Below are 23,683 nucleotides of genomic sequence, written 5' to 3'. Positions count from 1 at the left end.
AATTAGATAAATCATGAGTGTTTGTTTTATAGATTGGGCACCACTTTGTGCCCTCTCTATCATACCCTTCTGACTCGAAATTTCTCAGGCGTGTCCCAGAACCATTTTCAGCAACCATCACTTAAGACCCTCTGGTCTTCTTCTTGTTGTTAACCTTTATGTTCTTCTGATCGGACTTTCTCTTTTTGGCAGCTTTGGACAATTCAGGATAGTTTCCATGTTGGGAGGTCTTCCCCTTGTGCTGATTGCAATGCCACTCGAGAGCTTCTACAGCCATAGTGCAACCATAGGCTATCTTGAAGAGTTCTCTAACTGTCTTAGGCTGCTTCATCACTAGATCTTCAGTCATCCGTCGGTCTCATACTCCATTTCTGAAAGCTTTGATAACTGTAAAGTCTAAAATATCAGGGATTTTCTTTTGGATAGTGCTAAATATCTTAATGAATTATCATAGACGGTTCATGTCATCCGGCTTTCCTACCAATTTTTACGTACCTTGGAAATTTAAGATAAACTTGTTGCATAAGTGTCCCTAAGAACTAATCAACCCTTTGGGCAAATTAGTTAACCAAGATTGAGCAGATCCAAGAGCACTGTGGGAGGTAATAGCCATGACCTTTTCTCCTCCTTTGGCTGCCTGGATAGCCGTAGTATAGATGTGGTGGAATTGGATCAGATTAGTACTCCCATCATATTTCTCTTGCAAGCTAGGTCGGAACCTAGATGACCACATACATCTTGTAGTTTGGAAATGAAGGCTTGGCATCCAAAAATAATTGTAGATTGCTTCCAGTTTCGTGGGGGAAAGACACCCACTCTCGGATGACGAATCCTGATCCTTGTACTTAGAACTATGTCCAAAAAGAGACTTACTTGGCTTCTTGACATTTTTTCGATGGCTTTCAAGTCAATGACATAGATCATGACTGTCAAGACCTCGATATAGGTGTAGTATGTCACGATCTCTGATCCCACTCTTCCTTATGAATAGATTTGTTATCCTATTGGTGATCATGAGTTTGTATGTTGGAACTTCTCACCTGAGAACCATTAACATGAGACATGAATCTCATAATCTGAGAAGCCTCTATCTGAAGTTGTGCATCTCTAATGAAAGTATCCACGGTAGATAACCACAGTTAATCCTCTGGGATAGAGGCATCCTAGGAGGGGGCTTTCAAATCATCAGTTTTACACTTTGTAGTTAATTTGCAATAGATGATAGAAAAGGAGCTCTACGATGAGATGTCCGACTCAAAATGTCTTTGATTAAGTGTCTTCTGAGGATCTTTTCCCTTCTCATGCTGATGGATTTTGCATGTAGTCTTGACAGGAGGATGTTCCTTAATTTCTGATGGAGAACAATCTTTGTCTTCTTGTGGATGGGCGGCTGGTGGAGTATGGAGCCCAGCTGGGGTACCGTTCTCGTTGTTGTTGCCCTTAACATGACCATTGTCTTTGCCTTTGGCATTGGCAATAGCATCAACTTTGGTGGCATCGTCTTGGTTTTCGTTAACATCTTCCATGTTAACTATTTCGGGATAATCATTTACGGCCACTATGTAGGCCATGTTGACACAGTATGAATCTGTACTTTCTTAATCTTCAACTCTGTTAGAGAAGTCAGCAGTTGTAATGCGAGGTTCTCCCTCAGGAATATCTAGATTCATGTGAAGCAGACAACCATAGCTTATCTCAAGTTCTGTATTTATTATCTTTTTATTGACTTATCTTTTAGTTTAAATCAAGTTAGAGGCCAAAGTGATGCAGGAAGTAACATGGTGGGTATTAGGACCATGTATTATGAAATCCAGATGCTCTATGTATCCTTACTAGTCAAGGATCCAGCTAGTGCACACAGAAACAACATTGGAGGATATCATATGGGTTTAGAGAATGTGCAATATGTTGGAACAACAAATTACTTATAGTTTGGGTGAGCATAACAACAGTCTTGTAGCACTTCAAGAAGACAAATACAACTCATGACATTGATGGAGACAATAGATAGCCAAATATAAATAAAGATAAATATATGAGTCGATGGATAATTCTGTTATGAAAGTTCTATTTCTTGTTCTTCATTGTGTTCATCTTGCCAATCATATGTAGCTCAAAATGTGAGGCACATCAGCAGCCTTGATAGGCTTCAGGATGTAATCCATTGCACCTCCATCCAAGCACCTGCAAGACAAATGCAGGATAGAATTTGAGTACGTAAATAGTAAATGAATTACTAAAAAAATGATCAACATCTTCTTCCTTTCACTCACATTTTGATCCTTTCTGGAATGTTATCAGAAGATACAATGACCACAGGGATGTGCCTCAGCTTGGGTGATTTCTAAATGGAAAAAAATGTAACTGCTATTAATTAACATGATTTAAAAATATTTAGAGACATTATCATAAATTTATGATAGCAACACAATATACTCTGCAACTATGTAGATTAGAATTTTTTCCACATGAAATAGATCTACCTTCACTTCCAAAAGGAGACCATAGCCAGTCATGTCTGGCATACAGTAATCTGTCACAATCATCTTCACATCATGTTCCTGTGTTCAAAGTTATAAAAGGACAAATAGGTCAAGTAAGCTATTTCTAGTAAACAATATTCAGACAAACTATATAAAAGTATTTATACCACATCCAAAACCTCCAGGGCCTGCTTGGGACCTTCCACTACAGTCACTAAAAGTCAAACAATGAATGAATCAGGTAATATATATATATATATATATATATATATATATATATATATATATATATATGATATTTTCATGTCAAATCTCTTAACAGCATATAACTTTTTTTACAGAGTAACAAATTTCTTATTTATGCTCCAGTTTAAGTTGGACCTTAATCAAAACCAAAAATAAGGTTACCCACAGCATTACATAAGAATACAAATGCTATACTATGCACCTTAAGTCACTGTAATGCATGTATCAACATTCTTCGTGGCCAAAAAAATTGCATAGATGTAAAAAAGGGGCAAAAAGTTGAACTCTACATCATGAAGACTTTCTTGACGATAAAAGTAAAGATTTACCCACCACGTATGTTATAGCTTTTTAAGGCCATGGAAATAACACAACGATCAACAAGGGAATCATCAACTACGAGAACATGAGGAGACGCATCAACTGTGTCCTTCTCCACACTAGTTCCTTTGGGATTATTTCCATCCTTAGAGGTCGGCATCACAAACCTTCGATCTTTGGGTGTTCCTATTACAATGATGTGTTGGATGAAGCAACTATAGAATACTTTATATAGGAACATGCGACAATACTAGTGATACACTAAAGATATGAAATTAATGAACAAAACCAAGATATTGCTTTCATATGTTGCAAAATGCCGAGTCTGCATATCTTGCATAAATTGGGCACATGTATAATAGGTAAAATATTTAGATTTTTTCCCTCTTTCATTGGTTCAACAAAATATATAATAGATGCGTAAATTTATAGTTATGTTATTCTTTTGGCCTTACTATATCTACAGTGAACTATACTATTTTTTATTAATATATAAAATCTTTCATTTTTCATGAAATTATTCTAGCACATCAAGCAAGAAATAAATATGATGCCGCCCTTGACTACAATGGTATAGGAGCTTTGTCACATTAATTGGAAGTTGCATCACTAGGGATTCCTCAACATACTAGTAGATGGTTGTTGAAGAAAATGAATGCCTTGGGATAGGAATCTAAGGGTTATAAATATTTGGCGTCACTAGGTGTAACAACCCAAAATTCACTAATGCAAAATACTCTAAAAATAAATTAGATAATAAATGAATTCCTTTCTTTGTGATCAGTGTTCTTCTAATCAAAGTAAATAAATAAATCATTTAATAGTGCAGAGAAAAAGATTAAGAAGTAATTAAAGAAGTAGAAAAGAAAACAAAAGAAAATAAAAAAAGAATAAGGAACTATAAAGAGAAATATGGAAATAAAGAAAAGATAAAACCACTTCGTAGGCCAAAACCCACTATTCCAGCCCATCTCCCCTCTCCCTTCAGCCTAGTCCTCTCTCTCTTCCTCCCCGGCTTGCTTTCCCTCCCTTCCCCCCTTGGACCGCTTTGCCCTAACCATGATTCCTACTACCAAGGTTGACCACCTCAAACAAGATTCCCGCAACCATGAATGATAAAAAAACAACTAGTGTGTCCATTCTAACCATGTGTGGCATTCCTTGCCGCTCATCATCACGAGCACGGATGATTAATTAGTTTTGCACTTTGCAGCGGTTGTACACTTTACCCCCAAGTCATGATTTCCCATTCTGCCCATGGCAATCAAACACTTAAACACTTCTGAGGTGTGTGGCTAGGAATCACTACAAGACCATTACCAAGTTCCTACCAAGACGTGTCTACCTGCTAAGGTTTCACTACCACGTGAATAACAACTCAACAGTAGAAGCTCACTCTTATGCCTTATGGATCCAGGGAAATTTTCATTTTGTTCCTGTTCCTCTAACTAGTCTACACTATGTTGGAAGAAAACTAATTAGTTGGCCAGGCTGTACCCATACTTGGCTCGTGGTTGTACTGTAAAGCTTGGTCCGATCGTACCATGAACCGGTCCTTAACCAAATTGAGAAAGACTACAACCAACCTGCATTATGCAATCCACACAATCCTCTTGCTCAATTTTCTAGTACATGTTACTAAAAACATTATCACTATTAGGGGATTGGTACTGATGATGAGTAGTATAAAACTAATGTATATGATTATCCTATATCTGTAGATCCCCTAGGGTTCCTGTATTCTCATGGCATACACTTAGACATATAGAAATTACCTGCAGGTAACGGGGTATCCCGTAAACAGGGAAACCTATCTCTAATGAGTATAGGATCCTACTCGGAAAGGAGTCCAGAGGATACACAGCAACCCCCGTATATATACGGAGCCCCTTTGGTGTAATAGGACAATGAAATTCAGTTCCACCATATACTCATTTACAGTGTTGTGATTCTGATTGCCACAATCACATTAGTCACAAGTTTTATCTCATGTTGCATAATACCATTATCATATTCCTTGAACAATTATGTTTTACCGAAACTCCCAAACCAAGGCTAAGCATATCTACCCTTTGCATAGACCATCAAACCATGGCGGCAAGAAAAATATGGAATTCTAAGGTAGATCCTACTTTTTGGATTCCTAGCAAGTTATTAGCATGAAATTTTTTGAAACAAATAATTTATCATATCCTAGTATTGGTGCTCTTGGTGCTTAGCGGGTACCTTCAACTCGTAGTTTTGAAATCCTACTAACTACTCCTCCGGGACATTGGATTCTAAGTGCAAAATAAAATAAGGAAAATAAGCACCACGAGTCAGGAAAGAACCAAAAGCACTCAAAAACAACTTAAATAATTAATTTTAGATTTTTGGTGAATGAACCAATTAGATCGGAGTTACAACAGTTAAGATATGGCTTTAGCAAGAAGAAATAAAGCAGTGGGGAATTCTCTAGAGGCTTCTACAATTTTCTGGGATTTATTTTTTTGGTATTACTGTTATTTATTGAATTTAAACTAATTTTTTTAGGAATTGAAGAAACATTAAAAAGAATTCAAACATATAATCATAGACTATTTTACTAAGGAAAAACTTATTTAGGGATTTTCATAATTATTAAAGAATTTATGGAATTATTATCATCAAAGATAACATTATTCTATGATTTATTGATTTAGCTGAATTATTTTCCTATTGAAAAAGATGTTGATTGTGCGGTTGATGTTAGCAACGGTGTTTAAAAGAAAATGGTAAATAGGACACTGACTGGGCACTGATGAGGCTGACACGTGGGCTAAGGAGGGTGAAGTGGTGTTGGCGTAGCTAGTGACGTGGCTCACTGAGTCAGATCATGTTTTATTAAATCTAAACCGCCGATCGCAAAATGGGCGGCTACGGAGATTATCTTGAACCGGTATGCTACTTTTAATCTCAACCGTGCGAGGGAGATCGGGCGGCTACGGGACACCCTACTTCAAATCTGTCACTAGCTGACTCCAACGGCAATTTCCCATGGTGGCGCTCTCATTGGAGATGGCCAAATCTCATCTTGGAGCTCAAGCTTTGATGATGAGCAATAGAAGAGGGGTACTGGGGTGCTGGCCAACATGTTTGTAAGGCTTGGTTGGTATCGGGGTGGCTTGTAGTTGCTTGGTGATGATGGAGTACCTTAGCGGAGGCTCGAGCTCATCGGGAGGGTTTTTGGGCGGTATTTGGGCTATGGTGAATTGGGCAAAAGGGTGCAGAGAGATTTAGGATGCTCAGGAGGGAGTCCTAGGTGCCTTTTGTAGTCTGGGAGGTGGGGGTTCAAGTTTGGCTAGTTTTGATGGCTGGTAGCAATCACGTTGGTACTTTCCATGTGCCGAGCATGAATCCATCACATGATTGATTTCCTGCTCGTCGTCTTGGTCGAGGGTTTCCATCTGCTCACTCGCCAGGTGATCTCCTTCCTTCTTCAGGCACCGATTCGATGATGTTCCAGATCTGCTACAGTTGCACAAAAAGGAAAGAAAAAAGATGGAGGAAGATGACGACATGGCAACGGGCGCAAGAGGGAGGCAGGCATGGAGATGGGCTTGTGAGATGGATGACCCAGCAGAAGCTGACGCGAGTGCGGGGAAGAAAGAGGAGGGGGTGGGCTGGTGTGTGGATTTCAGCCTAGAGAGGGAAACCGGGTGGGCTGAGCGAAGGATTGGAGGGAGATGCTAGGGGAATTGGGTTGGGCTGGTGAGAGAGAGAAGGAGATGGGCCAGGGAAAGTTCATCCTAGAGAGGTTTTAAACTTTTTCATTTTATTTTCTTTCCATGTTCTTACCCTTTTCTATTTCTCTTTTATTTTCTATTTCTCTTCCCTGACTTAGAACATATATATATGTTCTAAATCCCTAATTTTCTATTTTATATTTATCTTTTATTTCTATTATCTCTTCCCTGATTTAGAACTCATATATATATATATATATATATATATATATATATATATATATATTATATATATATATATAAATATTATATATATATATATTACCATGTTTAGAGGATCACTTTTATTTACCGTTCAATTTCTTTTGGGGAATTTTTGTACTATGAAATTTTGGGCTCTCATATGCCCCCTTGTTAAATGCGCTTTCATAGTATATATTGCGTAAATTATGATAAACATGTTTAACACCTTGAGCATTATATATTTTATTATTTATCATATTTGAATAATGTTCTACTTATTTTGATGCAGAATAAAGGTGTCCTTCAACTCCCATGGATGAAGCACGGTGAAAGGACCAAAGTCGGAGTCAGTGTGGAGGAGTTACGGGTGTCCAATTCACTACCTAAAGCTTATATTAATTATCTGGGCATGTAATTACTTCAAGTGCACAAAGTCACAATAGCAAAGTTCTAGATCTCGAGAGTTACAACTTTGATATAAATAGTCACTATCTAAGGTCGTATGAATTTTCTACAAATTTCTGAAGACAAGCTTGGCAGAAGAATGTATAGAAAGTTTAGAGGACCATGGTCATGGTACCGGGTGATGGTACCAGGCTTCAGGAAGCCACGAGAAGAGCCACTTGAAGCCCTAACTTACCCATTTCATCTCCTATTCGATTGGGAATTATTTTGGAAGGTTCCTTGCAGTTAAAGAAGTTATTTTAAAGGAGGAAATCACTCACCAATCATTGGATTTGATTAGAATCACATTAGAAGGGTTGGAAGGCCACATACATGTCTATGTAAGGATAAACAAACCCTAGCCTTAGAGAGAATGCGCTACACAAAGGTGGCATCCCTTGAGCACCTCCCTCTTCATCTCCATGTCACCACCAAGCCACTATGCCATCTCCACGCCGATGATGCCACCTTTGGTCTCTATCTCCACCACATCTGCATATAGGTGTCGATGTCCATCACCATCTCCACCGCAAGCGAGTCTTCCATTTTAACTTAGGTAGTCTTGGACAACACTTGTTTTTCATATTTAATCAATCCATTGTGTCTTGTGTTTTGTTTCTTTATTTATCTTTGCATGGTTGTCCAGATGTTGCATGAGTAGTTGAGTCATTCTTTGTCCATGGCAGTCATGATGTGAATTAGGGTTATTTAGTAGTTGTTGATATAGATCATTCCTCTTAGTGCCAGATTGTGTTGCAAATGTATATTCGAGGTAATGGTAAGGGGGTGATTGACTAGGTGTGATAGGATGATAGGCGAACGTGTGACAACCCTAGCCTTGACTTCTCATATAATCGATGCAGTGGAGTCATGAAGTACAACCCACTTGAGTCTATAGTTTGGGATTAATTTCCCTTAAATTTGTCTGTGTGACCGTGGTACAGCTCTGAACGGAGGACTATAGAAAAGGCCCTCTTGATATAGACTTCACCCACATTGCAATAGTATAAATCACTTAGTTCTTGCCCTATGAAATGTCTAGATTAGCCAGATGCCAAGGAACCTTTGTTTGCATAATATCTTTCTTTTAATTGCACCATGTTTTAAGTTAAATTTATATCTTCATATTTATTTATTTTTCTAGAATTATTTATTTTACAGCTATCAACCTCTATTATTATTTTGCATTGCATCCCTATGCTATGACTCAAAATGCAATTAACCATATAACAAGCTCCATGTGGTCAATATAAACCTAGGAATACTCCTGGGGAAAAGTGCTACACCAATCCCATGCACTTGCGGGACATCAGGATCTTCCAGGCTTCGTGATTGAGTCAGGGCAATCTCTATTATCGAACGTGATTGGAACTTCAGACCACTGCGTGATCTATGGAATTGCAGATATCATGGCACAAAACTCTCATTTGATACTCTTGTATTGACACTCGGAATCATATGCCAATGATCCCTCATTGATGTAGTTTATTGTATGCTCACTTTCTTGGAAAGCATGAGCTTCATCTTCTGAATTGTTCTCTTGTCTCCTGGATTTTGAGCGGGTAGGTCTATGATAGGTCTTTTCTTCTAGCTGCTTGTCAACTTCCTTTTTGACAATAGTTAGATAAATCATGTGTTTGTTTTATAGGTCGAGGCACCACTTTGTGACTTTTACATCATTCCCTTCTGACTCGGAATTTCTTAGGCTTGGCCTGGAACCCTTTTCATGTACCCATTGCCTAATCGAGGACTTGTTTGACCAGCTTAAAGGAGCCTCAATCTTCTACAAGATAGAACTAAGATTAGGTTACCACCAACTTAAGGTCAAACCCTCTGACATACCCAAGACTACATTTGTCACCCGTTATGGTCTTTAGGATTTCACGGTTATATCCTTTGAGTTAACCAATGCCCCAACCTAGTTCATGAACAAGGTATTCATGGAATACTTGCATAAGTTTGTGGTAGTGTTTATAGATGTTATCCTCATCTACATTGAGGATGAAGAAGAACACGACATGCACCTAAGGATGGTGTTAGGAAATCTTAGAGATCACCAGCTCTAAGCCAAGTTTAGTAAATGCGAATTTTGGTTGAATAAGTGCCATTCCTCGGGAGTAAGGTGAAGGAGTTGCTGAATTGCCACATACCCAAGTAAGGTGAAGGATGTGCTAAATTGAAAACCACCTACGAGTGTCGTCGAAGCTCAGAGTTTCCTTGATTTAGTGGGATATTACTGCCCCTTCATAGTGGGATTCTCCAAGATAGCCAAGCCTTGGATATTACCATCGCTTCACCGAGTTATTGAAGAAGGAGAAGAAATACAAGTGGACAACCGCTTGTGACGCTAGCTTCAAGAGTTGAAGAAAAAATTAACCTTAGCCCCAATGCTAGTGCTACTAGACATTCGAAGAGACTTTGACATCTATTGTGATGCCTCTTGCCAGGGACTTGGATATGTCCTAATGCAAGATGGAAAACTTGTGGCCTATGCCTCTAGACAACTCAGAAATCAACAGAAGAATTATCCCACCCATGGTCTGGTGTTAATAGTAGTGGTAGATACCTTGAAGGTCTAGAGGCACTAACTCATTGGAAACATGTGTGACATATACATGGATCATAAGATCCTAAAGTATATCTTCACCCAAACGGATTTCAACCCAAGAAAACGTAGATGCTTGGAGCTGATCAAGGACTATGATGTAGGAATCCATTACAACCCAGGAAAAGCCAGCGTAGTTGCAGATGCCTTGAGTCGGAAGGTGTACTGCAATACTATCATGGTTCAAGAATCCTAACTTGCCTTGTATGAGGAGTTTCAGTGACTCAACCCAAGACTTGTCACCGATGTAGGACCTATAGTCATGGAGATAGAACCCACTCTGGATTAAGATATCTGCAAAGGACAAATGGAGGATGAGATTATCAAAGAGACCAGACAAAATATTGAGGAAGGAAAAGCCGTTGGATTTTCCAAGGGTGATAAAGGCACCATATGGTTTGAAAAGCCCATATATGTGCCTAATCAGAAACACCTCAAGGATATAGTTTTGTAAAAAGCCCACAAGACAGCCGATTCCATTCACCCAAGCAGCACTAAGATGTACCAGGATCTCAAGAAAAGATATTGGTGACCTAGTACAAAACGGGAAATAGCCAAGTATGTCACCCTTTGTGACACGTGCTAGAGAGTCAATGCAGAACACCAAAGGCCGACGGGATTACTCCAACCCATGAAGATTCCCAAGTGCAAGTGGAAGAGATCGGAATGGATTTCATCATAGGTTTGGCTCAAATTCAAACAGGATATGATTCCATCTGGGTGATAGATTGGTTAACCAAGGTGGCCCGCTTCATACTGGTTAAGAGTACCTATAAAGGAGACAGACTTGTAGAACTATACATGTCACAGATTGTCTATCTACATGGAGTGCCAAAGAGATTATGTCCAACTGAGGGACTCAATTCACTTTAAGCTTCTAGCAAAATCTTCACAAATTCCTAGGCTCCAAACTCAATTTCAGCTCAGCCTATCACCCTTGAACCGATGGGCTAACAGAGCGAGTAAACCAAATACTTGAAGATATGTAGAGAGCTTGCCCTTTACGAAATATCACTAGATGGGATGAGGACCTTCCCTATGAAGATTCTCTCACAACATTAGTTACCAATCAAGCCTACAGATGGCACCATTTGAAACACTGTACGGGAGAAAGTACATAACACCTTTATACGGGTTAGAAGCTAGAGAAAGACAAGTATCTGAACCAGAAATTTTGGAGAAAGTTGAAGAGCAAGTACTTTGGATCCAAGAGCAGTCGAAGACTACCCAGACAAAGCAAAAAAAATTATACAAATACCCGATGCAGAGAACTTATGTTTGAAGTTGGTGACTTCGTGTACCTAAAGGTGTCACCTATAAGAGTTCGACACCGATTCAAGGTAAAAGGATGCTAGCACCTCAGAATATTGGCCTATTTAAGATACTAGCTAGAAGAGGAGAAGCAGCTTATCAACTGAAGTTGCCACCCCCAACTTACGGATGTGCACAATGTCTTCCACATCTTGCAATTGAAGAAGTGTCTATGGGTACCCGAGGAACAGCTGCCCTTGGAAGAAGTAATACCACAGGGAGACCTCACCTATGAGGAGTACCCAGTTAAGATTTTGGAAACCTCATGACTAGTGACTCAGAGAAAAATCACCCACATGTGCAAGGTACATTGGAGCAACCACTCAGAAGCAAAGCAACAAGGGAACCTGAAGAAGATCATAAGGTAGAGTTTCCCTAGTTATTTGGAGATCAATCGAAATCTCGAGGATGAGATTAATCCTAAGGAGGGTAAGATTTGTAATAGCCCAAAATTTCATAGTACAAAAATTCTTAAAAAGAAATTAAATTGTAAATAGAACCTCCTCAAAGTGATCCTCTAAACATGGTAATTATATATATATATATATATATATATATATATATATATATATATATGCATGTGTGTGTGTGTGTTGTAAATCAGGGAATAGATAATAGAAAACAAAAGAGAAATAGAAAAGGGTAAGAAAATGGAAAGAAAATAAAATGAAAAAGTATAAAACCTCTCTAGGCCAAACTATCCCCGACCTATCTCAATCTACTATCTCTTGCTAGCCAAGCCTGATTCCCCCAGCATCTCCCTCCTTTCCTCCCATTGGCCCACGTTGTTTCCCTCTCTGGGCTGAAACCGACGCACCGGCCCACCCCCTCCTCTTTCTCTCCACACATGCATCAGCTTCCACTGGGTTGTCCGTCTCCCTAGCCCACCTCTGTGTCCACCTCCCTCTCGTGCCCATGGCCATTCCATCATCTTCCTCAATTCTTTCCCCGTTCCTTTCTATATAATTCTAGCAAACCTAGAACATCATCGAATCGATACCCGAAGATCACATGACGAGTGTGCACATGGAAACCCTTGACCAAGATGGTGAGAAGAAAATCAATCATGCGATGGATTCATTCTCGACACATGGAAAGTACCCATGTGATTGCTGCTGACCACCGAAATCTAGCCCAACTTAAACCCCACCTCCCAGACTATAAAAGCCACCTGAGACCCCCTCCCCTCCTAAGCATCCCAAAGCTCTATGTGCTCATTTTCCCAACTCACCATAGCCCAAGTGCCACCTAGAAGCCCTCCGAGGAGCTTGAGCCACCGCCGAGGTACTCTGCTACCGCCAAGAAACTATAAGCTACCCCAATGCCAACCAAGCCTTCAAACAAGTTCGCCAGCATGCCAAGACCCTCTTTCATCACTCACTATCAAAGCTTGATCGCTATGCTAAGGGTTTTGCCATCTCTGATGATAGCACCATCACAGGAAGTCACCGCTAGAGTCAGCTATTGCCGAATCTGAGGTAGGTCATCCCATAGTCATCTGATCTTCCTTTCACAGTTGAGTTTAGAAGTAGCATAGCAGTTTGGGATCCCGTAGTAATCTGATCTTCCTCACACGGTGATATTCCCTAGGGGCAATCATAAATATGATTGTATCACATCTATGTTTATGCACTTATTAATAATGTGTTATTCTCTGAATGACTATCATTTACATTGATTAGCAAGTATGTGACTTATTCATGGAACTCTCTGTTTGTATCATGATGTTATTCTAATTTGATCCCTCGTTACATATCATTGTGATGAATCATAAAACCAGTGCATGTATTGATTGATGATCAGGTTTCACTGATCATATATATAGAGATATCGAATCAATAATATGGACATTTATGTTAGAGAACATGATGTTGGATACACCCACCTTGAGATAATGTTGGGGTTGTTATTTATAATGTGATATCAGTTGTCATCTCAAATAGTGTACCTGCAGGATCCTTAGACCTGAGATTATTATTAATTCCCAGAATGTGTAGTGGCATACTTTGGGGCTGCCAAATGCTACTCCTTAACTGGGTAGTCATAAAGGTAGTTTTCAAGTTTGTCATAAAATATGTCGTGGGGTGTGAACGATCAAGATGGAATTTTCCCCTCCTTGATAAAGGGAGAGATATCTCTGGGCTCCTCAATGTCATTGGATAAGAAAGTGCATGGCCATGAAAATGTGATTAAAGAGTTAATCATGGTTTTGATATTCCACGACTCGATTGAGTGAATGGTTGAGCTAACACAAAGGGTGGCACATATCTCGTCTTAAACTCGACTGGTATCGTGAGGCAAAGGGATCGATGCATGTGTATATCAAGGTTCAGCCGATATGATCTTTATGTATACTCGGAAGTCAACATGTCCTACTAGGTGCTGCTATAAATTTTGGTTTGGAAAGGGTTTTGAGTCATAGCCATTTGTACATGAACCTAACGGGTCACATACTTAATGGGTTGGAACAAAAGATATGTATTAGATTCGTATATGGGTTTGATTGGATTGCGATCCATGAGGAGTTAGAGTCCTAAAGGGCTTCCAATGTGGAAGCCCATTAGCGAGCTCTATATATGGAGAGGCGTGGGGAGGGGTGTAAGAGGTTGAGCCACTCTAAAACTCTAGCTGTAGCCCTCCGCATGATCTCTCAAAACCCTAACTGCGCATGCAGTTCTAGCACACCGCCACACGGTGATCCTGCCCAGTATGTGTGGATACCATAGAGGCATTGCTGCTATTGCAACACTGATCTCTTCAGCGTGAAGATCGTGATGCTGCTGCCTGGCTGGTCAAGAACCTGCTCGACTAGTCGACATACCTGCTCAACTGGTCATGGAGGATGATGCGACCAATCAGAGCTAGTCAAGGATGCGATAGATTTACTCAGTGGCTGGTTGAGGAACTTGTCAAGGAGCGCGACTGCTGCCCGGAGCTGGTCAAGGAGCATAACTGGTGCTCAGAGATGGTCGAGGACAGCAACGCACCCTCTGGAGCTAGTCGGTAGCGCGCATGATATTGGATCGGTTTACTCCAACTCTTCTTCTGCTGCACTGCATGTTGAGTGGTAACGATCTATAATCTCCTACTAGCATTGACTTTCTGGGTGTGCGGTAGAAAAAAATTGTTTTAGGCTAGCGTATCCTACTAGTTCCCCAATGTTGGTATTAAATCCTACATTCGTAGTTTTTGATCTGGATCGATCACACATAGATGATATGTGGTAGTAATAGATTGGATCTATTATGGTTCTTGTGATCGGTTCATTTGATGGATTGGTTGTTGCTCAGTTTGTTGTAAGTGTGGTCAGATGAGGTGTGAATCAGAGGAACCATATGACCAAAAGATTAGCTCTCTCTCCCACCTAGCCACGCATGCGACTTGCCCCTGCCGGCTGGAATCACCATCAGGGCTAACAGCGCACGTCGCTGCATGGTTGCAAGAACAGCAGATCGAGGTTGTGTGTGTTGTCACCGTTTCTAGAAAACCTCACGTGATGATCAATATGATTGACCCAATGGAAATTGAGGCATTATGAAAGACTCAGAATCGGATTGATAGGATCAATCTGATGAGATTTTTTTGCGATTTCATAGATACAATTTATGTATTTAAGGATAATGTGTTGTTTGAGCCTAGGGTTTTTAAGGATAACGTGTTCATATCGCACTGTTAGAATTCGATTCTACGCTTTTTGCATGGTATGATGTGAATAGTATGGTCTTTATGTGTATATGAAGCTTGTGTGTAATTTTCATGACTTGCATATCATGGTTAATTATAGCCAAAGGTTATCATGTTATTGTATAACGCCCTGCATGCCGAATTGTGATGCTTCATATTCTCATGTAATTCGTTGCTAGCAATTAAGTGTAGCAGTCTAGTACATGATCATGGAGACTTGAAGAATGATGACCCAGCACTACTACAGAACTGGACTTATATGTCGACCCATCACTGCCAGTTCCTCATGGACCGGCAGTAATAGGGCATCACTATCGGTTCATTAGCTACGCGGGAAGAATCAGCCATCGTGGCTTATGAACTGGCAGTGATAAGGGTCATCACTGCCGACTGATGGATTGAGCTGGCAGTGATGCACCCACACCTCATCACTGCTGGCTTAATCTACTAACCGACAGTGATATCTCTACATCACTGCCAGCAGATTATATGAGCCGGCAGTGATATCCTTCTCTTCCCCACCTTCTTCTACCACGAGCTAACAGAACCATTTTAGTACTCTCTTCCTCACAAAATCTCCTATGGCAACAACCACTCCATCCCTTCTCCCGCATTGATTCCCCCACCACTCAAGTTCAATTTTGGTCAAGGAGGTCTAGATGAGCTCTTTGTAGCTATCCAAACAAAATCCCTTCTTTCCTCTCCATTTTCTCATTTGCCCTTTCTTCATTTTTTAGGGCAAGTGAACTCTGTATTTTTCCCCAACAGCAAGCAAGCTTCTACCAGGAGACTCTTGAGCTCAAGTAAGTTGAAATCCCCAAGGTTAATCCTATATTTTAGCATTTTAACTCAAAATGTTACCTATAAAACCAAAGTTGATCTTATCCCTATAGAGACCTAGGCATATCTTGAAAGTTGATCCTAATGAACCATAGGAATAAATTTAAAAGTGTACAATATATAAAATTTAGGTATGAGCATATTTAGTTTTTATTTTTAATGAATTATAAAAATTAGCCATGATATTTAGATATGTAGCAAGATCCAATTGTATTTTTTATATTTTATTCAATTAGCAACCTTCAATATAGAAACTTTAGGTATGAGCATATTTATTTTTCATTTTTCCTTAATGAGTCCTAGATAAGGGTTGAATAATAAAGAAAATTTCTAGGGATGGCACCAACAAATACTCATTGAAAGCAGATGCGAAAGCATACAAAAGACGGCTCCTCCAACCCGGGCCAATTGCCGGTAGGAGATGGCGAGGTAATTTATTTGTTGGTGATCGCAAAATCTTCTAGATATTATGAATTAGGATTTACAATAATGATATAATTGTAGATGGATAGAAGAAGGATGTACGATGCGAGCTGTGTAAGCACAGAGTACAAGAATGACGTGGAGGGTTTCCTTGTAGCAACTGCGCCACACAAGTCAAATAAACAGTCTCAATACATGTGTTGTCCATGCATCAATTGCGAGAACAAGAAGCAGTTCTCCACCACCTAGCGGATACATTCCCACTTGATGCCAAGGAGCTTTATGTCTGGCTATACCCGTTGGACCAAGCATGGTGAAGCTGAGATCATACAGGAAGGGCAATACATTGGAAGAGAAGACGAAGACATATGCACCGATATGCCAGTCGATGAATACATCTATATGCTGTCTGCCGGAGATACGTTGACCGATGATGATCTAGGGAGAAGATCGACACGTACGGTATGACTACAGTGGACCAAAAACTCGTTGGATACAGGAAAGAACCATTCATACTTGCGAATGATGTTATGCAAGTCTTCTATGTAAAGGATCCGGACTCGGCTAACAAGGAGGAGCACCACGTGGTTCTTCAAGGAAAAAGAAAGATTGTCAGAGTGGAGAATGTTGTTGACGAGAAAGACTACAATCAATTCGATACGCTACCTCCTTTCAAAGATGACGTCAACCTAGGTCCCATAGAAGATACCGACAAACCTCCCTATGTACGTCGTGATCATAATGAAGGGCGAATCGTTAAGACAAAGTAGCTAAATTGTATTAATTACTATGTATGAACTTGTTTTAGATGCAAGTATACCTCACTTTTGTTATGGAAGCTTCAATTTCTCTGCGCGCGCGTGTGAAACTAAAACAATTTGTTTGCGCCCCGCGGTACCAACATTGAAAGGGGTTTCACTGCTGGTGGACATATTGGACTAGCAGTGAAACTATTTCCATTGCCGGTGGATTTATTAAGCCGGCAGTGAAAGTAGTTTCACTGTCGGTCGTCCTATTGAGCCAGTAGTGAAGGTATCCTTTCAAATTTAAATAAATATGTATTAGGATTTTAGGTCAACAAAATGTTAACAAATATAGACAGTACAAACTCAATCGAAAACTCTTGAGTAGCCCAGCGGTTTGTTCATTCTTACTTTGTGTAGGTCGTGGGTTCGATTCTCTGGGCACGCGCGCAAAACTAAAACAAATTTTTTGCACCCCGCAGTATCAACAGTGAAAGGGGTTTCACGGCCGGTGGACATATTGGACTGGAAGTGCAACTACTTTCACTACCGGTGGACTTACTGGGCCAACAGTGAAACTAGTTTCACTACCGGTCGTCCTATTGAGCCGACAGTGAAGGTACTCTTTCACTGCCAATGCTCATATTCAGCCAGCAGTGAAAGCCCTCCCCTATATAATTGCTCAACGCTTGCCCTCTGACACAGAGAAAAAATTCCCAGCCTGAGCCTTTCGTGCCGAAATGCCTCTCGTCGCCTTCTCCCCGACGTTGCCGACCTTGCCGCATCCTCCCTGATGTCGCCATCTCTACCACATCCTCCCCAATGCCACCATCCCCGGAGCCCAGTCGTCCCCGTCCTGGAGGCTGTTGTCCCCAGAACCCTGTCGTCTGCATCCCGGAGGCCGCCGTCCCCTTCCCTGGAGCCCTATCGTCCCCGTCCCAGAGGCCGACATCTCCGTCCCTGACGCCGCCATCCCTCATCCCGCTCAGGACACCGTCGTCTGTGCCCACCCGCCTCACCGATCGATAGAGCAAAAGTAAATTTTATCATCACCTCCCTCCCTACTCTGTTAATGTGGACAGCAGGTTACATGTGCTTTATGCTCTGTGATGAAAGAATGCGCTGAGACTAGGCTTGATTTCTGAGTACACTAGCATAGATCTGGATGTTACTTGTTGTATGTTCGATTCTGTACCTGTACACTAAGAAATCCATGTTGGTTTGGCTATCCAGTGCAATACATGTTAAATTGATCCTTGGATATGTGCTGTTATGAGTTCAAAGTCTGTCTAATATACTTGATACTTGGTAAATTGCTATGTTAGCTTCTCTGAGCAGTCATTTTGCAAACTGATATTCAGTTCTCCTACCTCGGCACTTTCTTATTTGTTATGTTCAGAGTTTGTGCACTTTGTTGGCATAGCAGCCATGTCCATGATGATGTCTTGAATTTTGAAGAACTAGATTAGGTTCTATTTGCTAGCTAAAATGTCAGAAACATTGCCCTGTCTATGGTGTATTCACTAGCACAATTAGGGAGCACAACTTTAACAGTTCTGGTGTATCATACAAGCTGAGCTAAAATTGGCTAACGCCGAAAATAAGAAGAAGTGTGGTGTCACATGCAAAGATGTTATAATCCTAGTTCTGGTTGTAATCATCATTATTTTGCTATGTAAGATGATGTGACTTGTAAGATCAATGTGTCAATTATCAGTACCTAGGAGGAGGAGGACGAGAGGGTGGCCCATCAGTGCGCTGCAGAGGAGGTTGAATGCTTAAACCGTACTAGCATTCAGGAATCAGACTTCGATGTCTTTGACACACCGGCGAGCCTGGAGCTTAGGCGACGCTGCTGTCAATCAAGAGTGGTTGGGTCCTCTGCTCCACCACCATCGGCCCCCACGTCCTTGCACGTACAGACGCCATCAGCCATCTGCACGGAGATGCGGTCCTCATCGCGGGAGAGGTAGAGGGATACTGGACTGGCTCAACTCGACTGACTTTTCGGGAGGGTGAGCTGTGAGAACTATTATGTATATATGTGTGACATGAATTACTATGTATGAATGAATGTGCCTTTATTATTGATTTACATTACATATGTCTCATTGTATGCATGTGTTGAGTGGGAGAGAGATGGAGAGATCGAGGAGAGAGAGGGAGGACAGAGAGGGAGGATAGGGCTGAAGTAGAAGGGGAGAGGCACAACACTACTGGCTGAAGCTTTTAGCCAGTAGTGATACCCAGGGCATCATTGTCGGTTGAATCCTTCAGCCAGTAGTGATGACACCTTGCACTGCCGACTGAAAGATTCGGCCAACAGTAATGCCTTGGGAATCACTGCCAGCTAAAACCACCAGCCAGCAGTGATACCCAGGGCATCTTTGTCGGCTGAATCCTTCAGCCGGCAGCGATAACCCCTTTGATTGCCGGTCCATGGAGCCAACAGTGATAGTCCTCGACTATCACTGCCTGTTACCCACTGCCGGCTCAAAAACCGGCAGTGAAGGGGGTTTTGGAGCCAGTAGTGAAGGGGGTTTTTGTAGTAATGCACAGGACAGGGACCGTGGCGATGGAGATCACCATGTGAAGGGATCATACTATGTCACAGATAATATGATTGCCTGTGATGTTTATTTATGTTCCTGTCATGCTATTTTATTCATGTTTTCTATGAGATGGTTATATTTACATGATAGAATAACTTTCCTTAGAAAAAATTAAGATTAATTGATGCCCCTCCAATAGTTGTACCTACATAGGTTTTGGTCATTTTTGAAAAGTTTGCCAAAACAGGGTGCCATCATTTATCTTAACCAGTTAGGGTGGATGTCGGACATCTACATATATAGTGTTGGTTTACTTAACAAAGCTATCAAAACAATTTTGGGCTTTGGGGCATAGAGTTGAGCGCTAGGGCATTGGAAGCCACCCAACAAACAAGAGTCATATATGAAATAATTAGCAAAGTGTTGCTTACCTATGTCACTGGGTTTCTAGCAGTGATGCAAAAGCTCACTAGAACTTAGATGAATATGGATCTTTATCCAATATATGTCATTAGAGGGAGACAGTTTCATATAATGGGAGTATCTTTTGCTAAATTGTTTAATGAAAGATTTACATAAACATAGTGCTGAGCTTTGCATGTTTATTTTCTGTTGTACATCATGACACCTACTGTTAACATTAATTCTAGTTTTAATTTGCGTTCACGCGCTATACCACTCTTAAAATCCTTCTGATTCTTGAAAAAGAAAAGATTTCTAGAACAAACTTTATTGATTGTTATAGAAATTTGAGAATTGTTCTCAAACAAGAGAAAAAGGATTATGTTCTAGAGGTTCCTTATCCTAATGAACCAACTGATAATGCATCTGCTGCTGATCGGAGGGCTTATGAGAAGCACACCAATGATTCACTTGATGTTAGACGTCTCATGCTTGCCATCATGTCCTCTGAGCTTCAGAAGAAATATGAGAACACAGATGCTCATGATACAATTGTGGGACTCCAAGGCATGTTTAAGAACCAAGCTAGGGTCGAGAGGTTCAACACCTCCAAGTCTTTGTTTGCATGCAGGTTGATAGAAGACAGCCCAGTCAATCCTCATGTGATCAAGAAGATTGGTTACATTGAGAGCCTGAAAAAAACTTGGATTTCCCCTTAGCCCTGAGTTGGCTATGGATGTGATTCTCCAGTCGCTCCCTGCGAGCTTCGAGCTGATCATTTTGAATTTTCACATGTATATCATGGAGAAGAGCATGGCTAAATTGCATGGGATGCTTAAGACTCCTGAGGAAAGTATTAAGAAAAGCTCTAGTCATGTGATGATGGTTTAGAAGGATAGCAAGAAGAGAAAGCACAAGGCCAAGGCTAAAGTTTTAGGTGAGATCTCGAGCTCAAAGCCTAAGCCCATTGGAAAGTCCAAGGCTGGCCCCGCTGCTACTGATACATGTCACCACTGCCATAACCCTGGCCATTGGCGGCAAAACTACAAGCTATACTTGGAAGAACACAAGAAGAAGAAGGAAAGTGAGACTTCTGCTTCAGGTATAAATGTTATAGAAGTTAATCTTGCTACTCTTCCTAATGATTCATGGGTATTTAATACCAGATCAATGATTCATACATGCAAATCATTGCAGGGACTAAAAAGGACTAGGAAGTGTGCGAGATGCGAGATGGATGCTCATGTTAGCAATTGAGCAAAAGTTGTTGTGTTGGCTGTCAGCGTTTAAAAAACATTGTCTTTTCTTCATGTTTGGAAGAAGATGGTTACGAATTCATAATAAAGAACAAGTGTTGTTCAATTTATTTGAATGGTATGCTCTATGGTATTTGTCCATTGGTGAAATGATTATATATTCGAGATCTTGAGGATGTTCTTGTCTATAACATTCATGCAAAGAAGCCTTAGCTTAATGATTTGAATTCCACTTTTATTTGGCATTGTCGCTTAGGTCATATAAATGAGAAGCGCATGCAGGGGCTCCATTTGATACACGCGAATCTTGTTTACCTGGAAAGATGACTAAGGCACCCTTCACCCATCAAGGTGAGGGGGCAAGTGACTTGTTGGCTCTTGTACATACGGATGTATGTGGACCAATAAGCTCTATTACCAGAGGTGGTTTTCAGTATTTCATTACTTTTACCTATGACTTTAGTAGATATGGTTACATCTACCTAATGAGGCACAAGTCTGAATCCTTCAAAAAGTTCAAGGAGTTTCAGAATGAAGTATAAAATAAAATTGGCAAGACAATCAAATTTCTACGATCTGATCGTGGAGGTGAATATTTGAGCCATGAGTTTGGTAATCATCTAAAGCAATATGGAATTGTTCCACAGCTGACTCCACCAGGTACGCCTCAATAGAAAGGGGTGTTCGAACAGAGGAATCGAACTTTGTTGGACATGGCTCGGTCTATGATGAGTCAATTTAATCTTCCATTATCCTTATGGGGATACACTGTAGAAACTATTGTGTTTACCTTAAACAAGGTTCCATCTAAATCTGTAGAGAATACACCATATGAGATATGGACCAGGAGGCGTCCTGTGTTGTCTTTCCTTGATCTAGGGTTGTGAGGCCTATGTAAAATGTTTGCCGTCTGATAAGCTCACTCACAAATCAAATAAGTGCTTCTTTGTGACGTATCCTAGTGAAACAAAAGGATATAATTTCTATAACCGAGAAGAAGGCAAAGTGTTTGTCGCCCAGAATGGTGTCTTTCTGGAGAAAGAGTTTCTCTCAAGGAATGTTAGTGGGAGCATGGTGCAACTTGAAGAGATTTAGGAACCATCAGAAAACGTTTTAGCTCCTACTGAACCACTACTAGATGTTGCACAATATGTTGTGGAGACGCCAGCCCCACGTCGGTTGGAACGGGTCAGTCGTGCACCTAAGAGGTTTATGTTCCTAACCATAGAACAACGTGATATATTATTGTTGGGCAATGATGAACCTAAGACTTACTCAGAAGCAATGGTGAGACCAAACTCTGAGAAATGGCTTAGAGCCATAAGATCCAAGATAGAATCCATGCACGATAATGTAATACCCTGGTTTTCAGAATTTGCAACTTTTAAAATTTTCCAAGATTATTAAATAGTTTCACCAGTAGAATAGATTTAAAACCTATTTTCATAAACAATCAATCAATATAGGTTTTTTGTGTGCATTGCATGCTGAGTTTTGCTAGGAGCTAGGTAATGCATTAAAGCTTTTTTACTTTTTCTTTTTCTTTGGTGTTTTGATTGAATAAGTTAATGATCTTAATGGTTGGAATTCAAAATATATGAATTCATCATCTCTTCAATCCTTGATCATGCATGATCCTTCTCTAGTTAAACTGAAATCTTATCCAAATCCTTATTTAAAGTTAATCTTTTATTTTCCTAAAATCCTATTCAAATTTCTCTACAAAAGATTTCTAAAACCCTAAATATGTCTAAAGTGCTATTGGACCCAATCTTGCCCAAGCCTAAGCTCTTAGCCAGCGCACAACTCTTCTAAAAGGCCCAACACAAAGGATCCACGAAATCTGTGAATATTCATGGAGTCCAGAACAGCCTCATCTTCCCACACAGTTTTGGAGTTCGAGATGGCCTCAAATGCAAATCATGATAATACCAAAGTTGTAGGTCTCGTCTAGAGCTTTGATTTGAATCTATTGAAGTGCTCTTTTGGATAATGGAGTTAGAAGTTATGGCTCCCGATATTAGTGTTGCGCAGATAAGTCTTAATTCAAACAATTTACCTTGGGACCCATTTTTGAAAATTAAGATGCTATTTTCAGAAGTTCTAATGAATACCAATGTTGTATATCTTTTCGAGTAATATAATTTAGAGTCTAGAAACTTCCAATTTGGAGTCCGGACGGTAGAGATATCATCCTCAGAAGGGAGGGCTGCGAAAAAGAAACCCTAACCGACTCGAAGTCGAAGCCGAGTCGTGTCCGGCTTGGACTCCACCTCGGCCAGCCGCCCCTAGCCCTATAAATAGGTGCTGCACATCCTCTCCTACCCATTTTCTATGCCTCCAAGCCCTAGTTGCTGCAGCTACCCTACTCGTGCGTAGTCGTTCGCTAGTGTCGTCGTCATCGCCGCCCGTGATGCGCTACGTCG

The 23,683-nt window shown here is 40.6% G+C and overlaps 1 protein-coding gene across 1 annotated transcript; it reads right to left on the bottom strand.

Annotated features, from left to right (window-relative positions):
* Nucleotides 1-2,102: 2,102 nt before the first annotated feature.
* On the bottom strand, nucleotides 2,103-18,027 carry LOC133898555 (two-component response regulator ORR12-like). The gene is made up of 6 exons (XM_062339264.1): nucleotides 17,823-18,027; nucleotides 3,063-3,236; nucleotides 2,651-2,697; nucleotides 2,484-2,561; nucleotides 2,274-2,344; nucleotides 2,103-2,184 (listed from the first exon to the last, which is right to left on the bottom strand). The coding sequence occupies exons 1-6, from the start codon at nucleotides 18,025-18,027 to the stop codon at nucleotides 2,103-2,105; spliced, it is 657 nt and encodes a 218-aa protein (XP_062195248.1).
* Nucleotides 18,028-23,683: the final 5,656 nt, after the last annotated feature.

This window comes from Phragmites australis, chromosome 18 (assembly GCF_958298935.1).
Source record: "Phragmites australis chromosome 18, lpPhrAust1.1, whole genome shotgun sequence".
Lineage (NCBI taxonomy): Eukaryota > Viridiplantae > Streptophyta > Magnoliopsida > Poales > Poaceae > Phragmites > Phragmites australis.
The sequence above is the reverse complement of the archived record's forward strand: the minus strand, read 5'-3'. Positions and strand labels throughout refer to the sequence as shown.